Source organism: Rhamphochromis sp. 'chilingali' (genome assembly GCF_963969265.1).
Source record: "Rhamphochromis sp. 'chilingali' genome assembly, chromosome: 6".
NCBI lineage: Eukaryota > Metazoa > Chordata > Actinopteri > Cichliformes > Cichlidae > Rhamphochromis > Rhamphochromis sp. 'chilingali'.
The window spans coordinates 21164578-21186518 of NC_137933.1; the positions used below are offsets into that span (position 1 = coordinate 21164578).

Genomic DNA, 21941 nt, shown 5'->3' on the forward strand with positions numbered 1-21941 from the left:
TTTGAGCTACTGTTGCCTTCTAAGCAGTATGTCCATTCTCCTCTGACCTCTGGCATCAACAAGGCCTTTTTTATTCAGAGATCTTCGGCTTTCTGAATATTTTTCAAAATGTTTTTAGACCATCCGCTGTAAACCCCCAGAGACGTTGGTGTGGGAAAATCCCAGGAGATCAGCAGTCTATGAAATGCTCAGACTAGCCCGTCCAGCACCAAAAACGGTACCATGTTTCAAAGTCAATTAACCCCTTAAAGCCTGAAAATGAACTCATTGCCAGAAAGATTTAACTTTTTGAAAATGGAGAATTTATTGAACCATGTGACAAATTTGTTACAAAAAATGACATTTGCCACGTGATTGTGTGCTGCCTTGTGTGCTCCTCGGTGACTCTAAGCTGAATAACCAGTTAAGAAAATGGAATGCATTCATAATCCAATTTAATCAAAATTACAGAAGTATTGTCTGTTTTATGTACTTCAAGTTTGAGAAAAAAAGTAGCTGGTCTGAAGAACATTATGTATGAAAATAATACGCATGTAGCTCTAGCTTGAAGGGGAGTACCATAAATTAAATTGTTCTATGCAAGACCAACCTAAAGGTTTGCAATATGATTATCTATGTCAGTAAAATAACACAAACAATGTGGCTGGTTGGCTACCCAACCAACATCAAAATGCTATCTAACGTAACAGAGGTCTGTTTGCAAAGAGCTCTTAATGTGCAGTTTTCGTCCAAAGATGTCTAAAGAGTTTTGGGTGTTGATTCCATCCACCTCTGTGTAGAAGCTTAATTCCAAATACACATATCAGCAGATAAAATTTCAGTTAATTCATCCAATGGTGGAAATACATAAAATCACATTTGCTCCCTGCTTTCCTCTTCCTTCAGCTCAGGCAAACAACAACAACAACAAAAAAGAGGCTTGGTTTTAAGGGTAATTAACATGGATCTTTAGAATCGGCACTGATCTCTAGAATTAAGCAAATTGCCTGCTCTGCCTCCTACACACTAAACTGTCTCACTGCAAGTGTGCATGCATGTAATGATGACAGAGGGTGTTCAATTTACCAACTTATCTAACACTTCCGTCTTCAGAATAAAACCGGGCATGCCTCCTCGCTCGACACTTTTCTTATGCGCACAGCTCTCCAGCAGGCATTGGAAGACAAGAGGCGCACTAGGGGTGCTGCTGCAGGTGGTGCTGGTGGAATAAGGAAACAAAAGCACATGAGATTGAAATTCCAGGGGAGCAGAGGGTGACGGCAGTGCTGAGGATAAAACAGAGAGCTGTCACGACACGGGAAGCAGCAGTGGAGGATGACAGGAGCGGCGGGCTACAGATAGACACAGTGGGTGTGTGTGTGGGCAACTGATGAATATACACTCTAAACAAGCCTCAAAGCAATAAAGACCTGAATTGTGCTTCCCCTGCATGGGGGATCTTAAGGTGTTATTCTTTCTTTTAAGGCAAGGAATTGTGACACCAACAGTGGATCACATTCAGGTCTCTCGGCTGCAATGGTGATAAAAATATTGAGGTCATTTATGTGTAAGTGACAATGTAAAATGATTTTAATGGTTTCTTAAGTATAGTATTTAATGCACATGTATTAGGTGCATAATAAACTTTAATAATGAATGTAAAAGGAGCTGTTTTATAAGAAAAAGACCCCAGTGTCATTCATATTATTACGTTATATTATCAATCACATTGAAATTGCTATTAGATTGAGTAATCACGTGTAGGCTGTCTTTTATTGTTAGAGCCAGTCACGGTGGATCTAGTTACTGCTATAAACTTTTTTCCTTGTCTTTGGACTTTTTTCCATGTTCTTACATAATTTAACATTTTTTGACAAGCATTAAACTAAGAAAAGAACAAAAAGAACCCAAAAAGTCTTATACATATATATATATATATATATATATATATATATATATATATATATATATATATATATATATATATATCTGTCCATGTCGTTGGTTAAATAGATACCCATGCTTACCCAAGGCAAGAGTCAGGGTGCACCATGAATTGATCACTTCAGAGTAAACTGGTAAATCTAACATGGATGTTTTTGAAATGTGCACAGAAAGCCTTAAAAGCACAAGGAGAACATGCAAATAATTCTGCACATACAAACCTCAGCCAATCAGAAGGTTCAAACACAACCTTTTCGGTGAGTGAACACTTGATCGCCTTTACACCCACTGCAAAAAGTGTATGTAGCATACTAGTTTAGCTTTCCTCTGAAATGGATAAAAGAAATAAACTTCATGGTTGAAGTATTGGTTAATTTCCATTCGCAATAAAGGTAAGCTCTGAGACAGATGGCAGTGAAACGGAAAAAAACCACACAGAGGGGAACCCTTCTGACATCATCTCGGTCTATTTTAGGAAAAGCTGACAATGTAACAAGTGAAGGTCATTCTTCCTCAACATATTCTCCCTTATTAAAGGAGAATATATTTGCCTCAGTCTCATGTCTGCCTTGTTTGTGTAACACCTTGGCTGCAAGTCATGTGTGCATTAATATTCGATGGACGTACACAGGAGGGCTTGTCATCTGTTTAGAGTCTGTGCACATCTCCTGGCCAGAGGGCATTTCCCTCCTGCACTCAGTACAAGGTTCCACTGGACAGACATGACACATAACTGGACAAAAAAAAAATGTTCCCCTTAGTCAATACATGCATATCTACTAGAAGGGGAGACAAAAAAAACCCAACCTTTTTTTGGTTTTAACCAATAATATATGTGGTTTGATTGCAAAACTCAGCTTGACAGAAAGTATTTTTACTGTAAATAAAGGCTTAAAAATACACAGCTTAAATTTAATTGTAATTTATTTAGATAGCTTATATTTTCACATTGCATCCTGCATTAAAAATAAGGTATGTGAGATATGTGTGGTTTCAGGCGAGCCATTCGCCACACTGAAATCAGCCGGAGCTTGAATTTGACACTGAAACTGAAGGGATCTGCTTCCCTCTGGTGTCTGTAAACCCACACTGCAGGCTGCACAACCTTCCTTATGTAACAATAGTGTCTATATTGTCAGTCATGGCTTCCTGCAGTCACGTGATCCAATACCGTGGCATTATAGGCACAATCACAGTCATGAATGACACAGCAATGCAAAGAGACAAGCATTAACATTTATTAAATAACCCACAATGTCAATAATAGGCACAGTAAAATTGATTTCCAAATCATCTTGCAGCCATTAGTCAAAGGTGGCTTCTTCAGTAAGCCTCTAGCAAACCTAGGAATTTGAATATACATCACTGAATCACACATTTATAATACAATATATTCAGAGCAAGTTTCAACTTCTGAAGCATTTCTGTAAAGATTTATTACACTCACATTCACTCCGAAACCCTCATTTAATGAGTCTCTGTAAAAGGCCTTGCAGGCCAAAGACCTCACTGGTTTTCTTTCTCCAAGTACTCCAAGCTGGGCGCGTCCAGCCTCTGTTCATGATTGCGGTTTTTTGTGAACTCCTTCAGCATATCCATGACCTCTCCTTGGTAGACGTCAGGGGTAGGCTGAGCCTCTGTAAGTATAAAAAGACCAGGATGCAAAGAGCATAAAATAAAGAATCACCTCAGTCGATTTTAGAACAATATAGGAGCATAAAATTGAAACGGATGTAGGCTGATGGAACATATTTTGCCTCAGTGATAATAAGAAGATGCACAATATGCATCAACTGAAATAAGATCATTCCCTCTTCATCCCAATAGTACATCTATGTCACTTTGAAAATTCTGTTGATTAATTTCTAAATGTAAAAAAAAAAAAAAAAAGGGGCATTTCAATTAATCACTTAGTAACAGCTTTGTAATTATTTGTCCCAGTCCTGTCAGAATTCCTGCAACAGTTTATTTGTCTAGAGATGCTGCCAGTTTGGTATGCTCAGGCTGTTCTCACAGTGATTTTGTTTTCAGCTGTTTTCACACACAAAAAGGCAAATGACCGGAACAAATTAGAGTAAATTACAAGAGTAAAAAGCCAAGTTATCCAGGAAAAGTAAATGAGTTCCAAGGATAAAGCTTAAAAACAGTAAGTGAAGTGTAGTTCATTTATAAGCACTGTTATAACAACAGCATCATCATCATCTATTATTCCAAATACAATTTATTATTTCTTATCTGTCAGTTAAAACAAACCAAAATAATAATAAATAATCATAGCCACTGGAGTTTTACACATTTTGTTGTTAGAAGGTGAAAACAAATTGACTTTTGCTGTTTTCTTTGTTGCTGCAAACAAGTCAAAGGCTTTTTAGATATCTGTAACTGAGTAATGTCTGGCCCCAAACTTCCATCTTCTGCTAACTTTAGTGCTTTAATGTGCAAGTTTATTTATCTGTGTAGCACTTTTTATACAGTCTCATTCATTGCTCATCTGAACTCAAACATCCTGCAACATAATAATAAGTAACAATAAAAGAAAAATCAATAATAATAATAATAATAACATTTTACTACAGTTGCCACTATTCTATTTTTTTTTTACCATTTTATTTATCCTCATTTTGCAGCTATTTAGTTAAATTAATATTCTTGATATTTAAATTGAGCTATTTGTATAGATGTTAGACCTTTCTCTTATATTTTATTAACTTTGTAATATACTGCATAATTTAATTAGTTCAGTCTGTTAGTGTTATCGTCTTGGAGGGACTGTAACCCACATAATTTCCTTAGGGATTATTAAAGTATTCTGATTCTGACTGGCAACAGGTCAGTAGCATGATTGAGTATAAAAAGAGCATCTTAGAGAGGCAGATGATGAGCAGAGGTTCCTGAATCCGCACTAAACTGTGGAACACTTTCCGAATAATGTTCCTCAACGTAAAATTCCTAAGACTTGGAATATTTCATCATCTCCATCATGGCTTTGTAGCAGAAGAGCCCAGGTCCTTAGAGCATCGTGAAATGTAAAACATAACAAAAAAGAGCCAGGACTGTAAAACATCTAAATCCTAAATAAGACAAGAATGGGACAAGATTCCAGTCCTGAAAGTTCCCCAACGTTCTTCAAAGAAGAGAAAAAAAATGTTGCTGCTGAATCAAATTCAAAATAGCTGTATTTACGTTCTTCTTCAGAGTTTAAACATTTGAAATGTTTTCTATGGTCTACTCTGAATAAAACGTGGAGTAATGAGATTTGAAATCTGTTTGAACTTTATATTTCACACAGCGTTCCAGCTTTTTTGGATTTGGGGTCATAGAAGAATAGCTAATTACAACTATCAACAGAAGTGCTATTTGGTTTTAAAAATACATGTGGAGGGAGCTAACTGAAGGTGAGTTTGTAAAGACAGTCTTTTTTTTTTTTCATGTTGTAGCAGCATTCCCAACATTGTCATGGGTTGTAAGAGCAGCTGTAGGGAGGTGTTGGAGGACTTAATGAAGAGAGCTGAGTTTTGGGAAGACATTTGCAAAGCATTAAAAAATTAAAATCACTTCCAAAACAACTAAGAGCTAGAACAGAGACAAAACATGAAAATGAGTCTGCAAAATTAAAAAGAAAAACACTACTTGGCTCTCACCTGTTGCCCAATAGTAGATGTCCCAGTCGTTACTTGGTTCATTAATCAGCCTGTCATACTGCTTTAGCTGGTTCTCAGTCATTGTGTTCAGGTATCGCTTTGCAAAAAGGCTACAAGACAGAAAATTTATCAGGATCTGAAGCTTCCTTCCTGTTTTCTGAGAAAAAAATCCTTCACAATGATAAACAAAAACTTAAAAAACAGCTCTAATGATTGAAAATGCTTAAAATATTATTCTCACATATACAATGAAATTTTTACTATGAGACTGCACCAAAGCCTCATTTTAAACTCAAATGTTCTCAAGAATGTATTTAAAAATCAGTGATATGAATTATTGTCACTGATCGCATTTACACTGGATTTGATTAAGGAAGGAGCAAAGATCGATGGTAGGCAAACTTAAAACCGTGCTTAAAAAAATACTGGATGTAAACACATCCTTTAAAGCTGAGATGGATGAATGAACAACGCAGGTCACGGACAAAATCAGTACAATTCAGCAACCTTAGCAATATGCAGTTCTCCAACATGCCCCTCTTGCGGCTTTCGTAGAGAAGGCGGCGTCTCTTGATGTCGATGGGCTCGCTTGGATTTTCCTTCCAAGGGGGCAAAGGGATCTCAATCAGGTCAACCTTTGTGTCTTCGGGAGAGTCCCCGCGGTAACCACGAGATGACACCAGCCCTGTGATTGCTGGTCTCCAAGCAGCCTGACACATCCCGGTTACCAGCTGATGGGACAAGCACACATTAAAAGACACATGTGATAGGTAAAATAATCCACTGTGTCTTCTGAACGTGCTGAGTCAGTACATCTGATTATTCTAGTTACTAACAAACATTGTATTTGGGCAAGATTGTGGTAGCAATTATTATCTAAAAGCTAATACAGGCATTGGATCTACATGTTAAACTGCCATTACAGCTTAATAAGTTGCATGAGGAACAATTTAGAGACTGTGTTCTGCTGTTCGCATTTTTCAGCTGACATTGCATCACTGATAATTGTGAGTCATGCTGAGACTAAATATTCTTAAGTATTTTCAATTTATGTTCAGGTATCAGCATCCAACTTTATTTACCATTTTCTCATTTTATGATCTAGAATTTGTGTTTTCTGTTTAATTTAAATTGGCTTTCAGTCTTCCAATTTAAGTGTTGACAATAATAATGCCACACCCTCGCGAAATACTGAACCGTTTGTTTAATACTATTAAGTCTGTTACTGCGTCCTGTTATTGAACATTAAACGTACTAACGCTAAAAATGTTTAGAATTAGACGGCGAGCTCTGACGTTACGACGGCCACAGATTCAGATTTCAAGCAACAAATACACAAATGACGAATTACTCGCTAGCTCACCCTTTTCGCGACAATAGAAGAGAGCATTTTAACCCAGGTTCTTTTAAGGTCCACAAATTTGACGTATCCGTCTCCCCTGTCGAAATGTTTTTCTGCTGTCTGACAGAAATTACACAAGTACGGTCACAGGAAACTACCGGAGGGAGGGCTGTACACAGCCCACACGTGGTTTTGTTTAACTGCAGGAAAACGTAGCTGGCGTCACAGTTGGACCTTTAGAGGTTATATAGTTAATCTGTGTATTTATTTATTTTTCGTACTCAAAAACAAATGCATTAGCTAAATACATGCTTGACCCTTTACCAAAAACTAAACCAACTTGACTACAGGAACTAAAAGTCGATTGTTGTTTTCAGCCGGTGACTATGTCAGCTGCACCAACTGCCAGAGTAGCAACATTAGCTTAAGCTGATCAGAGAACGAATGAGAAGTAAACTGGTAGCTCGTGCTATGAAATACCTTGTATGTTTGTGAAAGTTTTCATCATAATTCAGCTTTCTTATCATTTATTTCCGCAGACTATATTTTCGGTTTGTCACACTCAGTTTTAGCCACAGTATGTTTATTTTAAGTCCAGCGGAACATTAACGTTAGCTAACAAAATAAGGAAAAGTGAAATTTCTGAATTCTAAAAGTGCATCCTTTGTGTTAATTTCTAAGGTGTGCATGTGCGAGCTGCACTTAAAACAAATAACAATTACTAGCTGGATTGCAAGTAATTAATTATCTTCGGCCCACGGGATGGCTGCTGCAGGACGAGAACATGCAGCTGGACCAAGCACCGAGGACAAAGATATAGATCTATATAGTGACCTGAATCAAAACGACGAGGTGAGTCTGGCATTGAAATCAATGCAAAAAAAAAAGGGTCAGTTTATGAAACGATCAAACATAATGTTTACTGAAACAATCGGTCAAAAAATAAAACTGCGGTACATATCTTCCTAGAAGGAAGGTGCCACATCCTTTAATTTTTTTTAATTTTACGTTATCTAATACTGGAATATATGTTAGTATGTTTTTGAGCTACTTAAAACTCACCTATGACATGAAAAATACTTAACTAAAAGGATGAAATTTAACAAAGAACCGATTTGGAATAGTTTCTTTGGGCTTTAGTTGTATATTTCTTTAGTTAAATATTTTTTAAAAGACAAAATTAACAGAGTTTGTGTGTTGAAAAGTAAAGGTGATCATATGCAGCATTGACAAGACTTTTGCCCACTGCTGTAATTATTCTTTTTCTATACTTCACAGGATTTGGATAGAATTGCAGAAGCAAATGAACTTTTTGATGCCGTTCTAACCGGTTCTGTTAACCAAGACAAGAATGTTGCTACCAAGGAGTCCTTACGTAAGGAGACATCAGCTAAGGAAGAGGATAAATCAACAGAAGCAAATACTCCAAAAAGAGCAAACTATCTAAGGAGACTTTCTGTATATGTTGGGCATTTCCCATGGGTGAGTTGAGTTTTGCATTGCCAATACATTTTCATCCATTTTAGAAACACTGTTAATACTTAAACATTACTGGAAAACAATAAATAATAATCTGATTTTAGATTCTTTATATAATGCCAAGACAGATAGCACACTATACCATGCTTGCCATTTGTTTACACAGTTGGCACAACCTTTTTTGCGCCACGGACCGGTTTATGCCCGACAATATTTTCATGGACCGGCCTTTAAGGTGTCGCGGATAAATACAACAAAATAAAACTAGTACCAGTACTGAAAAAAAGAAAATTTATTCATAACACACGTGAAAAGACCAAGGAAAACCAGAGTAAACGATAAAAACGATAACAAAATAACGCTGAAAACCGATAAAAACCCTGAAAAACATACATTTCACACCTGAGCCTTAACTCTCGCGGCCCGGTACCAAACGACTCACGGACCGGTACCGGTCCGAGGCCCGGGGGTTGGGGACTGCTGCAGTAGATGATCTGTTATACCTATAAAGGGGTGGCATATGGGGTGGCTGTAGCTCAGGTGGCAGAGCAGGTCAGCCACTAATCAGAAGGTCGGTGGTTCGATCCCAGGCTGCCTCCTGGCTGCATGCCAAATATCCTTGGGTAAGATACTAACCCCATGTTTGCCTACTGGTGGTGGTCAGAGGGCCCGGTGGCGCCTGTGTCCAGCAGCCTTGCCTCTGTCAGTGCGCCGCAGGGCAGCTGTGGCTACAATGTAGCTTGCTATCGCCAGTGTGTGAATGGGTGAATGACTGAATGTAGTGTAAAGCGCTTTGGGGTCCTTAAGGACTAGAAAAGCGCTATACAAATGCAAATGCATAAAGTTGAATGACTTTCCCCCTACCAGTTTTTTTTCTTTTTTACAAACCTTCTCATCCTTGCAGTGGGTAACTGAGAATGACCTAACATCTATGGCCAAAGGGTTGGGTGTGAAGAACATCGCAGACATCAAGTTTGCTGAGGACAGAAGTAATGGTGTGTCAAGAGGGTGAGTATTGTGTAAAATATAGAGAAACCTTTAAAAAATAAAGCATTTTTGTATTTTTCTTTTAAATTTTATCTCCTACTCTGTGATGCAGCTTTGCAGAAGTGGTGATAACGTCAGACGAGTCACTAAAACTAATGTTGGAAAAAGTACCACAGTGTAAAATCAACGGGGAAAGGATAGACTGTCGCTATGCCACTTGTCAGAACCTTGCTTTTTTTGAAGAGGAAGCAAACAAACGTAAGGGGAAGACGACTCTCACAACACCCTTATATTTAGTTTGTATTACTAAATGTCAGGATAACATTTTTCATGGAGATGTATTTTGTTTTTTTCAGGTGTACCCTTGCGAACTAACAAAGAAACCAAGGAATCTGATTCGTCAGATGAGATTCTCTCAGTATTATTAGCACAGAAGACCGCCCCGTCTGCTATACCTCCACTTTTTCCATCACATCCACTTGCTAACAGCTTTCCTCCATTACCCGGCCCTTCTTTTGGTCATCCACCTCCCCTGTTTCCACATATGCCACAAACAATCGCTCCGCTCATGGCAGCCCCGCTGTTCCCTCCTCATCCAGTCCCTGTCCCAAGCCACCCGTCTCTTGGTATGCATCCCACATACTTCAGCCCAGCACAGGATGGGCACAGCAGCAAAGCTTACAGCCAACAAACGTGAGAACACATTATTTAATTTTTTTAGCCACTGACACACTAAAGGCATTTACAGAGAGATCATATTAAACCTCCAGTGGAACGTGAACCAATGAGCAGGATACAGAGAGGCATAAATGAGAATAGAGATTACTTAGGACTGGAAGTTACAAAAAAGAAAACATTAAAACATTAGTTACTTTTACTAATAACTGCCTATTTTACAGAAACACACCTAAAAGTTCAGATCAACATTTGGAGGAGCTTATGAATAGAAACAGAACCATTGCCAGCAGTGCCATCACAAAAGCTGTGAGTGGTGCAACAGCTGGTAAGTATAAATGCATATGGGACACAGGGTTTTTTTTATGCTTATTATCAATGATTAACAGACAGTTGGAGAAACACTCAAAATGTAAAGTTGTTCCACACAACTTGCACTTGAATTAGGAAGCACACACATATCATAGTATATTTTTGTCTTAGATATAATTGGAATACATGTTTTTACTAGTGATAAAAAATAAATACCGTATTGTGTACATAAATCATTACAGACTTTATGCATTATTTGAAAGGCTCTGAAAATGCTGTTTTAATGCTAATCAGTCTGATCTCTGCAACAGTTCTAGTTCTTTGGTAGATTATTCCTATTTTTAAGGACATGACTTTTTATAGATAGTTTTTTTTTATTATTATTTTGGCCTGCCAGTTTTTTGTTTTTTTTTTGGTCTCCACTTCAGTTCAGTTTATTGAAAATACTGCAGTTGCAAAAATTACAAGAAAGACTGGCTCCTTTGAAGAAAGATACAAAGAATAATGAGTAACTCAAGAATTTAGTACATTTAGCATATTTGTGGCAAAATAAGAAAAACATGACTGTTTGGTTGTGGTTTAATCAGATTTGATTGTCAGCGCTTTTACAACACAATCTGTGTCTTTGGGACCTTTAGGTTTTTGGTTATGTTTTTCTAGCTTTGCACACTTTTAATTTCTACTTTCTTCAAACGTTTTGTTACCTCCTCTAGTTCTATCAGAGTGAAATAAGAGCCTTTCTTAGTTCTAACTATTTCTACTTGGGATTTGAGAGGAGTTTAAGATGAAGCTTCGGCTGGCACATTTAACAACATGCAGAGATTTATCCCAAAGCCCTCTCAGCCTTTTTTTGGCTGCGTGCTCTGGGTCTCTGTATACACATAGGTGAATCATCACCTCAGGCCAGGCTTTATGTCTTCTGACTCAACAAGCCTCCCTGCTGCTTCTGTTCCGAGATACTTTCCTATCTTTAATGAATTTTGTAGTAACTGTCGCCCATTTTCAAAAACTTTTTATTAAACCTAACCCTAGGAACTTTAAAGTGTTTCGTTACTAAACAAACAAATGCTTCTAATATCTCCCAAATTTCTACATCAGGAGACCTGCAGGTGGCCATGGAAACACTATTAACTGCCATTGCCATCATTAAGCAGTCCAGAGTGTATGGAGATGAGCGATGCCAGACGCTGGTCACATCACTCAAGGATTGTCTAGTCTCTATCCAGGGCAACTATGGCTACAGGTTTGTATAACTGCCTATCAAAACGCTGTCGTTGTTGTCCATATATGTATGTATATGAACTAATACTGAGGTTGGACCTAGCATTAGATTTCTTACTTTGTTACAAAACCATATTTCTTTTCAGTGAACAAAGTCGCTCTGGAAAAAGAGACCGGGACAGGAGTCGGGACAGAGAGCGAGAGCGGGACAGAGACAGGGAATGGAGCCGTGACCGAGACCGTGAAAGAGACCGTGAAAGAGACCTGGAACGGAGTCGAGAGCGTAATAGAGACCAGGAACGGAGTCGTGGCAGAGAGCGCGATAGAGACTGGGACAGGAGTCGTGACAGAGAGCGTGATAGGGACTATTCTTCTGTCTGTGAAGATGCAGGAATGTCTCGAAGACACCTGGAGCACTCCTGGAGTGGAGAAAGGGAAAAGGCGTATTCACGGGAACGGGAAAGACACAGAGATCACAAAGACAGGTACCACTAATTAGGTAAGTTTTTCACTAATATTAATTTGTACACTACAATTATATTTTACCATCAATCAGTTTCACGTTTTTGGAATATCTACTATTTTTCCAGTAGACATTTTGACCTCTGATGGAAGGAAAGCCCAGGTGTGTTCCACATAGGTTGCATTCCGATATTGCTAACTCACTGGAGCAACTTACTTGAACAAATGAGCCATTTTTTATTTCACCTTTTGTTTTTCTTATGGTGACAAAAAAAAACACAAGTCGCCTGCTCTCAAGAAGTTCTGTCATCCGTGTTAGGTTTCTCATTACACAGTAATAAGTACAAAAAACTTAAATAAGACTTACATCTTTTAGTTTGTCCAGTAAACCTGATAATGCAGATTTATTCATGTAGAGCACAATAACTGTGCTTTACTTCCTTCAACCTTCAACAATTTGTTCAGGAATTTAGCAGCACTTTGTGCTGTGATGTAATAGTAGTTTATTATTTAGTGTCAGTTTTTTCATTTTGGTTTATAAATGTATAAAAGCTTCTTATAGCTAATATCTTCTCATATTAATAGTACTTTTCATCAGATCTGAGGCCTGTACTATGAAAAGAGGTAACTTCAGCAGTAAAGTTCACATCTGTCACTTATGGTTTAATATGAACTTAGAGAGATGGTTAAGTGTTACCTGAGTGTATGTTGTCCTGAGAGCAGGAGCTCCATTACATTTCATAAATGTTTGTAGAAGCAGTCTGCATGACTAGGTGCTTGATTTCATACATCTATGGTCATGGAAGTGATTGAATATCTGAATTTAAATATTTGGATTGGTGACTGGATCCTTCTGGCAGTTTACTGTATTATGTATGTGTATATGGTTCATAAAGTGAAACTCACTAAATTTACTATATTACAGTGGATCAATTTATTAAATCTGCCTGCACCAGACAGAGCACAGCTATATTTGATCAAGTAAAATGAAAACATTTTACTTGATCAAATGCAGAACTTTTAGTCAAGATATATGTAAGGGATTAGCACAAATACTGCTGTGTGAAACACCACAGGATGCATCCTAAAATGACAGAACCCATTTAGGAAATGTATTTCTGAAAACATACAAACATTTACTTTTATGTTTAGTATAGTGTAGGTCTGATTTGTAAAATTTGTGGATTTCAAAATGTATTATTTTCCCATCCCTAGACTGAAGTCCTGTGACTGAAGCAGAGCAAAGACAGGCCTTTTTTTTTTTGGGACAAAAGTAGAAGAATTCCAGATTAAACTACGGATATGCATCTTCTAAAGTCCAAGGTGTACTTTTTTTCTTTGAAGGTACTGAGTTTCTTTTCTTTTTTAAGTTCTCCACGATCTGTAATTTTAGATAAAGACTGTAGAATTGTTGCTGGGACATCAACTTTCAAAGCTTGCATGCACAGAAGCGCCCCCTAATTTATGTAACTGTAAAATTTTATCACTTTTTGTATTAAATGTACAAAAAAATATCCATAAACATAAATCCAAGTTGTTTTATCTGCTTACTGGGGACCACAAAAATCATTTAAACTGCCTCTGTTTGGACCACTGTTAACACATTAAAATGTAAAACTACTGAAAGTCTCGCTACAAGATTTATCATGCTGCTTGGTTTTAATGCATAGAACAAGTGTGGGGACTAAGCTTTGCAACTACACAAGACAGCAAAGGTATAAGCACATGTAGCAATGCCATCAACAGCTTTTATTTAGAAAAATGCATCACATTAATAACACAAACGCTCAAAACTTCAGCCTGCACAAAGTCCAAACAGTTCTTCTAGTTTTCATTTCTCCAATGGCGCATAATTCAGCAATTTCTCAATAAGATCCACGTGAGAAAGAAGCATCCTCCTGCAGCAGTACCTCTTCAGTCCCAGGGCATCCAGGGCGTCACTTGAGAAGGAAGAAGAACAAGTAATGTCAGAGCTAATGCATGATATCCTGAATGAATAAGTACATGGACATTACTGAACACACTGAGGAAAATGGTCTAAATGGCCTCATGAAATTATGATTCACTTAATCCATCAACTAATTTTCAAGCTGACTTCAAACCACTCAACTTCTACAAACGAAAAAAGTTCAATGTGCAGCGATTGCACTGCTACTAAGTTGTGTTGCCATAATACAACAGTTACTTACAATTTAAGAGGCAATGTCAGTGGAACAAAACAGAATGTATTAGTCTTACCCCTCTGTGTACTCGGCTTGAAGAAGACCAAGGTATGCTTCCCATTTGTTACCAACAATCTTGCCACACGTGAAGCACCGTACAGGGATGATCATGTTTAGACACCTGTGAATAGAGACCTGGTGCTCAACTTACCCAATAAAATTACGTATCAAACACGTATGTGATGTTAACGACCCAATTTTGTTTTCGTAGATCTACGAAAAACGACGATAAGTTTAACTTGAAAGTATTAGTAGGTGCCCGGCTAATTCCGAGCTAGCTAGCGTCACTATTATGCTAATACTGTATCTTTGGTGTGTAGCTAAGACAACTATAAATTATGCAAGGTGATAAACCCAAACGGTGTTTACCTGTGCGTTGTTTATTGATATTTTTTGTATCTGTGCGTGTTTTTTCAGGAGCAGTTATCAAATTAATTGAACAAAACACCTAGCTAGCCATTTCAGCATGCGTAACCACGCGCTTAGCATAAAACTTTAGCTGCTTTAACATGTTGCGAATCGCAGTGTTGGTTGTTTACCACAAAAAGCAAAAGGTCACGTTTTATTTACTCACCGTTGCCACTATCGTTCGCTAAAGTACACAAGTTATGGTCTTCTGAGAGAAACAAACACCGGAGAAGTTGTAACTGCTAGCTTTGCTTTCTCCAACCGCAACAACAAGAAGACTTCCTGTTAGAATCTTTCAAAATAAAGGACTACTTCGGCCTCACTGTTTTTCATCAAGATCCGGGGGAAAAAAATAATCTAGAAAAATTTCACAAAACTTCTCGGAGAGATGTAGCATGGGTAAAGGTTAACTACATTTAGAATTATCGCTAAGTTATAAATTAAAAAAAAAAAGCCTAAACTGTATGGACTTAATATTTATATCTATGAACAAGTGATGTGGAAAATATCTTGTGCAAATAAGAGAATTTACTTCATGTGTGGAAATGTGTTGCCTCCCTGCTGATGGTTATCCTTTGTTCATCTGCAATAGCGGAGTGAATTTAATTTTATGACATTTAGAGGTAAAACGAAAAGCTTGAGTAGGTGTTTCTTTTCATTATAACGCATCTTTGTACGAATAAAATTAGACATACATATCACTTTTCTAGTAAATTATCTTGTACACACACATTAATAAGAGAGACCTATGGAGATATTAGGAGAGAATTCAGTTTCTATGTACCCTTATAGCTTCCATATTATTAATAATACATGTAAATTGTTCATTGGCAAAATGATAGAAAAGCAGCAGCCAAGCTATGAAAATCTCACATATAGCATTGGCATCACATAAGTACAGCTCTAAAAATGACCATAAAGTTGACTCAGCAGAAAGCAAGCTGTCACACTAACTATAGAGCAAACTGCAGATGCCTTAAAAACAGACACAATACTTCTCAGCGGTATAACTACATCTTATGTCACATTAACGAAACATCCTTCTGGGAGGACGTGTTGAGCAAAGTAGACCTGACCACAATAATGGTTTCCGTGGGCCAGCAGATATTGATTATGGAGTAAAAATGAATTACATAACAATACACCCTGACACCAACAATACACCCTAATACTTTACATGAAATGTGCCTCAAAAGGGGTAATAAAAGAGTGATTAAAGACGTTCCTGGACACCTGATGCAGTCTGATACATTCATGGTGAACTATAAACTTTGTTGTGACAAATAACTGAATAAAATTCAAATAATAACTAAATACAAAAATAATAAATTATAGTAGTAAATATCACAAATCACAGAATACAGAAAGTAAAATTAAGTCAACCAGAAGTTAGTGTGTGTGTGTGTGTGTGTGTGTGTGTGTGTGTGTGTGTGTGTGTGTGTGTGTATATATATATATAGATATATATATATATATATATACACACACACATACATATACATAAGTAGAAAAGGTTCAACTATGCCATCATAAATAAACAATGTTGTTGTTGATTTTTAATAGACATGTAAATATAAAGTTCAGATGAAACTGGGTATCATTTATAACCCATTTAAAGCTGAAGTTGTGATTAAAGACATACTCACTTGGGTTGGTTCACTACCTTTAATAAAGTTGGGTTTCACTTTCTTTTTACACATTAAGAAGTTTGGGAGCTAAGGGGAGGGTGCATAAGGTAAATATGTTATAAATATATAAAAAAATATATCATAACCATCAATACTATCATTACAGCCACCATACTATACCACAGCATACCATCACCCTCATTATCATCGTATGTAACATCGCCATCATTTCCATCACTAACATCACACATTATGACAATGTTTATATAATTTAACTTGCTACCGCACGTGTGCTAAATGAGGAGTCCTATCTGAATTATTGCATTTATACGCTGTTGAGATTATGAAAATAGGAATTTTCTTCTTCTTCTTTTTTTTTTGGTACACTGTATTGTACAATGTAAGGTGAAGTTTGTTTCAGTGTTGGCATAGGCCATCTATGTTTTGGACATGCTTGGGGTGCTAAGTGTAGTGATGAGTGCTGAGTGTTAGCACAATGTTAATGGCCAGTAATGTGTAAAATGTATACATATCCTTAAAGTTAAATATGTGTTAGAACTGTCTTATGCATCTACTTATGGAACGGGGGACAATCCCCCCCATGAGCTTTGCAATGTGAGTTGGAAATAATGTGTACAGCTGTACAAGTTAATGAGTGCAGGAACAAAAACCGAGACTGCTTTTTTCCCTTTTGATTAAACTACAGTTCTATCCAACTATAGAACAATAGTTCATGCACACCACACTTTCATTGTATAAGAGTATTCGGGATGCTCTCATTACTAATTCCTAAATGAGGTTGACAAGGTTTAGAAAACATAAGAGGGGCAGAGGGAGGACAGAAATAACTATCATGTTTTGGCAGCAGGCTTTTAACCTGATACACAACTCTAATGGCTGTTCAGCCTGCTACAGCTAAACATCTACTGTAAGATGTAAACAGATTGAAACAGCATGACTGCAGCTGCTGTGTAAGACACGAAAGGTTATTGATTTGTGATATAATTTGACAGTAAAATAAATCTGCTTATTCTACAATAATAAATAACTGCACTATTATACTCTGGTCCACAGTATACATATTTTACATCCAACGACCCTTCATGTGCCATTCCTCGACCCCTGCATACTTATGTGTTCTCTCTGAATTTTTATTGTGTTGTACTTGCTTGTGTTCGCCAGTTCGATGTCTCATACGCTCTATACTAATAGAGGAACTCAGTACCTTCCATTAGGCTATCAATGATTTAGCCAGAGTAGTTTCAATACACCACAGTGCACAATCCCAGCTATTCTCTGCTCTTCTCTTCCAACAGTCTCATTTTAAAGTAAAGTAAAAACCTAGAACTCTGATAGCTGCTATTCATATTTCAAAGGTTCAATATTATGATTTGAGGCTTCACGTGTTTCTTTTAGCAAAGTGAACCAAGCTCATTTCTGGTGCAAGAATGTACAAATATTTAAACATTTTTGTCAATATTTGTTCAAATTAGATTAAACCAGACAAAGCAGCTGAATAAGCTACCTTTAAGAGTTCAGGTTTTTAGCTCGGCGTAAGGTTTTTTTGAGTGTGTTTTTTATAATTATATAATTACACTTCAGATGCAGTATTGTAGCAAATTCATGCATATAATATGTGTAATTATGCTCCATATACAGCCTTGATCGGAAATCAAATGAGTTGATTCACTACAAGTGAAAGCAGGGCTAAAAAAAACAAAAAGAAAAAGTCCCCAATCTTTATCATGATAGTCTGTGAACCAATCAGCAGCGACCATCTAAGTCATCAACCAATAAATACCCCAACTTCAGATAATGATTTGGTTTTAATTTCTCCTCGCCAGTAGCAATACTCCGAGCAAAATGGCTCCCGCAGCAATAACGGCCCCACCAATAAGAAAGGGCTTCAGGTGTTCCAGAGAGTCTGTGCCGGAGGCTGCAGCTTCGTCACCTGCTGCTGCTGTCTCTGTTTCCGCTGCTCCATCCTGCGCAGGAGGGCGATGCTCCGGCTCAGGAGCTGCAGGGGCAGGGTCAGACTTGCGTGGGGCAGCCGGCTCCTTTTTCTCCACTTTAGGTGCTGCCTTTGGAGCTGAAGTCCCAGGCTTGCCTTTGGCTTCCATCAGCTCTGAGACAGAGGTGTGGTCTGGTCACAGGATACTTTATAAGGTCAGCTCTGTGCTGCTTCACTGAGGAAAAAAAAAAAAGACAGCAAACAGACATTGCCAGATTATCCCTCTAAACTGGGCTCAGACATCATGTCATATGCTCTGTTGAGTGTAAAGCCACTGGCATATGAAAGACCACCTGATAATCATGGATTCACCTTACAGCAGTGAAGCAGTCGTGAGGCGATAGGGCCTTAAATGTGACCTTGGAAATATGACATTGATAGGAATGCTCTGGTGCTTATAGGGGCTCGAAATTGTTTATTTTGGTGACATCTCCTGTGACACGATCTCCCACTGAAGGAAAAAGAAGCCACAGAAGCGTCCTATGTTAAGGTTTTTCATGGGACAATCTTCTAGCTTTATAATGGAGGCAAGGGGGGAGGAAAGCATTGCATCTGCAGAGCTGATGTAAGGCTTTAATCTTTACTCCTTTGACCGTGAGAAGAGCCTATAGTGGAAATGCAACATGAAGATTTTATCTTTTTTCCCCTCCTTGTTCTCTATTCTGTAAAGCCCGCATGAGTCATTTGTGCTATAAATGTAGGACAAGATGGAGGAAAGAAATAAGGAGTACAGTCACTGCAACAGAGGAAATCAGGGAAAATGCTAATTAGAACAAACGAAGAGGAATAAATACAAGACAAGACTAAAAGAACGCATTATTCAGCTTCAATATTACAAAATGCATGTTGGACGCAGCTTAACAAAAAAGTCCCCTGTTATACAGGAAATATCTAATAGAGGAAATATAGTTTTCACCTACCTATCCAGCAGCACTATATATATATTACAGGGATAACGGGTGGTACAGAAAACACGGCAAAAGTTGAATGTCCTTAACGTAGGAAGGTGGGAGACAGCGGAGAGATGGAGGACGCAGAAAGCAGACGGCAGGAAAATGAGAGGGAGAGGACGAGAAACTGGGACGTACCATCAGGTGCTCAAATTAGGGGGAGTCGACTCCTGGATCACGTCTTTTTGAGATTATTGCGCAAGCACAGACCCGCTGTCTTATTATCGGCTAAATAAATGGGATTTCCTTCATTATTTATCGAGTTTATATTACTGTGATCATTAAACTAGTCAAATACAGGCTAATACATTAAAATAACTTGTTTTTTCGTTTAGAAGCATTTTTTTTAATTATCTGTCGATAATCAGACAGCTAACTGCAAATAAAACAGTTTCTGTGGATAAAAGGAGCTGACTTTAATCTTACAGGATTTCGGGGGTGTATTGGTATGTCGTTGACAGTATGGCCATCAATTATTAACCTTTTACCCAACCTATAAGACGTAAGAGTAGAGTGACGTAGGCTAGAGACGCTATTCATAACGTAAAGGCAACATCCTCCAAATTAAAGCGGAAAATCAAGGCTTTAGCGTCACTGGGTACATGAACAATAAATACATTAACAAATAATTACAATAATAAAATAAATTATATAAATATACATTTATTAAAATGTATAACATATTCTTTATTCTAAATATATTTTATATTCTAAATATCTGATTTCTTTTGGTTACATCATAGTTACATAACACTGGACAAACGTTTGCATGTGTGTGTGTGCGCAGATACAGATTTTGAAGTTGAAACAAAAAGAATTTTTTTTTTCTAAAAGCTTCTTTTTTTTAGATGTTTGTTTAAAAAAAAAAAAAAAACGTCCCAGTGCTCAGCTCTTGGTTCACTTTTCCATGTAAAAGTGAAGTCCTGTGGCTGCAATGGCTCTTTGTTCTCACGAGGATTTTCGCATTTATTTCTTCTTTTCAAGACCACGGCAAGATGTGCAGCAGCCCCGACGCCATTTATATGTCGATCCAAAGACCAAAGTGATATCTCAAGATAGTAACTTGCAAATTAAGAGGCTACCGGTCCGTACCAGCTGACGACACACACGCGCACAACCCAAAAGGAAATTTTTTATTACATATCCAGATCTTCTTACACAATATGGATTTGATTTATTATCTGCAAGGAGCACGTCATATGAGGGGAAAAATGGGTGGGGGAATTGGGTCATGATGTCATGCAAAATAAATTATTAACGGCGTTTATCCATGTATCCCAGTGTCGTCACCGAGTGTGAGAAAGCGTGCATGCGCAGAACAACCGTTCCCACTTCAATAAGTTGACGTTTCTGTTGTTTCTTGCTGTGAATCGCGCGCAGAGCTGAAAAGCTTGCTCAAACTATGAACTGAGCGAACAAAACAAAACAGAAAAGAAAAAAGAAATCACTGTCGGATCTCCCCCTGGGTCTTTCTAGATGACATCACAAAGGGGAGCGGCAACCTCTGAAAGAAAAGAAAAAAAAAAAAAAAAAAAAGCACCGCTCTCTTTGAAAACGTTTGCTGATAATTCACAAACCACCGGTGGCGCCCTTTCTCCACAGCACCTCCACGGAGTCTGTGGTCTGCCATTTACTAAAAAAAAAAAAAAAAAAAAGGGGGGGGGACGAGTCAGGTGTGCGTAAACATAAAGCTGCCCTGGGTTTGCGCAGCCAAACACGGAAGGGGAATAGCCAATTCGTACGCGTTTTTCGGTGGGAAAATATCCTAGGGGATGGGCTAGATTCTCGGGAACTGCTGCCGTCCGTGTCGGGATTCGGGAGTTGTCCGGCTGTTGGCACATACACACACAAGCTACAAACAACAACGTGAAACCCGAAGGGCTCGATATGTTCGCTAATCCCAGGGGACTGTAATTCTCTTTCATGGATCGAAATAGTCATGCAGAGCTCGGACGTGAAAACGACCACCACAGCCGACGACGTGTTGCAATTAAGCGGAGAGCCGAGCCGCCAGTTTCCAGCGCTTTCAAAACGGCCGTGTGATTAATTACAGCTTCGACTGTGCGTCTCAGGATTGCCTGACAGCCGGGAGGTAACCGAGGAAGCTCCCGGTCTTTGATGTCTCTGGGTCCATTCATCCTTCTGTTGTAATGACGTCTGCACGGTTATTTTAATTCCATCGGTGAGGCGTTTGAGTGTTCATCCAGCCCCCAACCTTCAACCGGTGTCGGGGACGACGAGCCTGAGGCGGGTCGACAGTCGCAAGGATATGGAAAAGAGAGCGGAACCGATGCAGTGGGTCTTGGCAAGGCATCGTCAAAACACAGGTGAGCAGTAGCAGCAAACGGATGAGACTTGACTGTAAAGCCGCCTTTAGTTATATGCACACGCAGGGCAGCAAAGCCCGCCACGACACGGCCAGCGTGACCCGGCTTTTAAATCCACGTCTTAGCGCTGTTTGAGGCACATTTCTTAGGCCGTATCCTCATTTGCTGGGGCGGCAGGATGTCACCTCAAGCAGCTGTCCTGATTGCATGAGACTGGGTACTACTGCCACTGATGGTGATCGACTTGTTGGAATCACACGTTAAGGTGCTGGAGCAAAATACAAACATCAGCTAACAGCGGTGTGAGTGCTTTTTATTCTTGTGTGTTTCACCTTTATTTGTTAGAAATCACA

General features: G+C 38.4%; 4 protein-coding genes across 10 annotated transcripts in view; 2 read left to right on the top strand and 2 right to left on the bottom strand.

The window, feature by feature from the left end:
- Positions 1-376: 376 nt before the first annotated feature.
- On the bottom strand, positions 377-7066 carry sdhaf2 (succinate dehydrogenase complex assembly factor 2). Of its 3 annotated transcripts, none has more exons than XR_013971852.1 (5): positions 6928-7066; positions 6072-6295; positions 5565-5674; positions 3371-3560; positions 377-1198 (listed from the first exon to the last, which is right to left on the bottom strand). XR_013971852.1 is itself a non-coding variant. In XM_080884071.1 (4 exons), exons 1-4 carry the CDS (start codon positions 6952-6954, stop codon positions 3430-3432), a joined length of 492 nt encoding a protein of 163 aa, XP_080740197.1. In that variant the 5' UTR covers positions 6955-7066; the 3' UTR covers positions 3140-3429. The 3 variants fall into 3 exon arrangements, 1 of the variants encoding a protein (XP_080740197.1); XR_013971853.1 differs by lacking the exon at positions 377-1198 and adding an exon at positions 3140-3266; XM_080884071.1 differs by lacking the exon at positions 377-1198 and having other exon boundaries at positions 3140-3560.
- On the top strand, positions 7056-13621 carry LOC308397855 (cleavage and polyadenylation specificity factor subunit 7-like). Of its 4 annotated transcripts, none has more exons than XM_080884069.1 (10): positions 7056-7148; positions 7588-7758; positions 8185-8388; positions 9290-9393; positions 9485-9630; positions 9729-10065; positions 10272-10375; positions 11458-11602; positions 11727-12065; positions 13258-13621. In XM_080884069.1, the coding sequence occupies exons 2-10, from the start codon at positions 7669-7671 to the stop codon at positions 13274-13276; spliced, it is 1488 nt and encodes a 495-aa protein (XP_080740195.1). In that variant the 5' UTR covers positions 7056-7148; positions 7588-7668; the 3' UTR covers positions 13277-13621. The 4 variants fall into 4 exon arrangements, with proteins under 4 accessions (XP_080740195.1, XP_080740194.1, XP_080740193.1 ...); XM_080884068.1 differs by lacking the exon at positions 7056-7148 and adding an exon at positions 7189-7389; XM_080884067.1 differs by lacking the exon at positions 7056-7148 and having other exon boundaries at positions 7189-7758.
- Positions 13622-13770: 149 nt separating this feature from the next.
- polr2l (RNA polymerase II, I and III subunit L) lies at positions 13771-14987 on the bottom strand. Its single transcript, XM_080884072.1, has 3 exons — positions 14839-14987; positions 14281-14385; positions 13771-13982 (listed from the first exon to the last, which is right to left on the bottom strand). The coding sequence occupies exons 2-3, from the start codon at positions 14373-14375 to the stop codon at positions 13874-13876; spliced, it is 204 nt and encodes a 67-aa protein (XP_080740198.1). The 5' UTR covers positions 14376-14385; positions 14839-14987; the 3' UTR covers positions 13771-13873.
- A 5356-nt stretch (positions 14988-20343) lies between these two features.
- The window catches only part of dagla (diacylglycerol lipase, alpha), a 41195-nt gene continuing 39597 nt past the window's right edge, over positions 20344-21941 (top strand). Inside the window, exon 1 of one of the 2 annotated variants that reach the window (XM_080885628.1) lies at positions 20344-21588. The gene's annotated coding sequence lies outside the window, so the exon portion shown is untranslated. The remainder of the gene's footprint in view (positions 21589-21941) is intronic. The other variant, XM_080885629.1, reaches the window with a different exon arrangement.

What these genes read in the sequence shown, in the direction of transcription:
- sdhaf2 (XM_080884071.1), bottom strand. Translation starts at nt 6,954, where the DNA reads ATGCTCTCTTCTATTGTCGCGAAAAGG. An exon ending in CTTCTATTGTCGCGAAAAGG is followed by an intron (nt 6,296 to 6,927) that starts GTGAGCTAGCGA and finishes TTGTCCCATCAG; the next exon opens with CTGGTAACCGGGATGTGTCA. An exon ending in GAGAACTGCATATTGCTAAG is followed by an intron (nt 5,675 to 6,071) that starts GTTGCTGAATTG and finishes TCTGTCTTGTAG; the next exon opens with CCTTTTTGCAAAGCGATACC.
- LOC308397855 (XM_080884069.1), top strand. Translation starts at nt 7,669, where the DNA reads ATGGCTGCTGCAGGACGAGAACATGCAGCTGGACCAAGCACCGAGGAC. An exon ending in ACCTGAATCAAAACGACGAG is followed by an intron (nt 7,759 to 8,184) that starts GTGAGTCTGGCA and finishes TATACTTCACAG; the next exon opens with GATTTGGATAGAATTGCAGA. An exon ending in TGAAGAGGAAGCAAACAAAC is followed by an intron (nt 9,631 to 9,728) that starts GTAAGGGGAAGA and finishes TGTTTTTTTCAG; the next exon opens with GTGTACCCTTGCGAACTAAC.
- polr2l (XM_080884072.1), bottom strand. Translation starts at nt 14,375, where the DNA reads ATGATCATCCCTGTACGGTGCTTCACGTGTGGCAAGATTGTTGGTAAC. An exon ending in CAAGCCGAGTACACAGAGGG is followed by an intron (nt 13,983 to 14,280) that starts GTAAGACTAATA and finishes TTCCTTCTCAAG; the next exon opens with TGACGCCCTGGATGCCCTGG.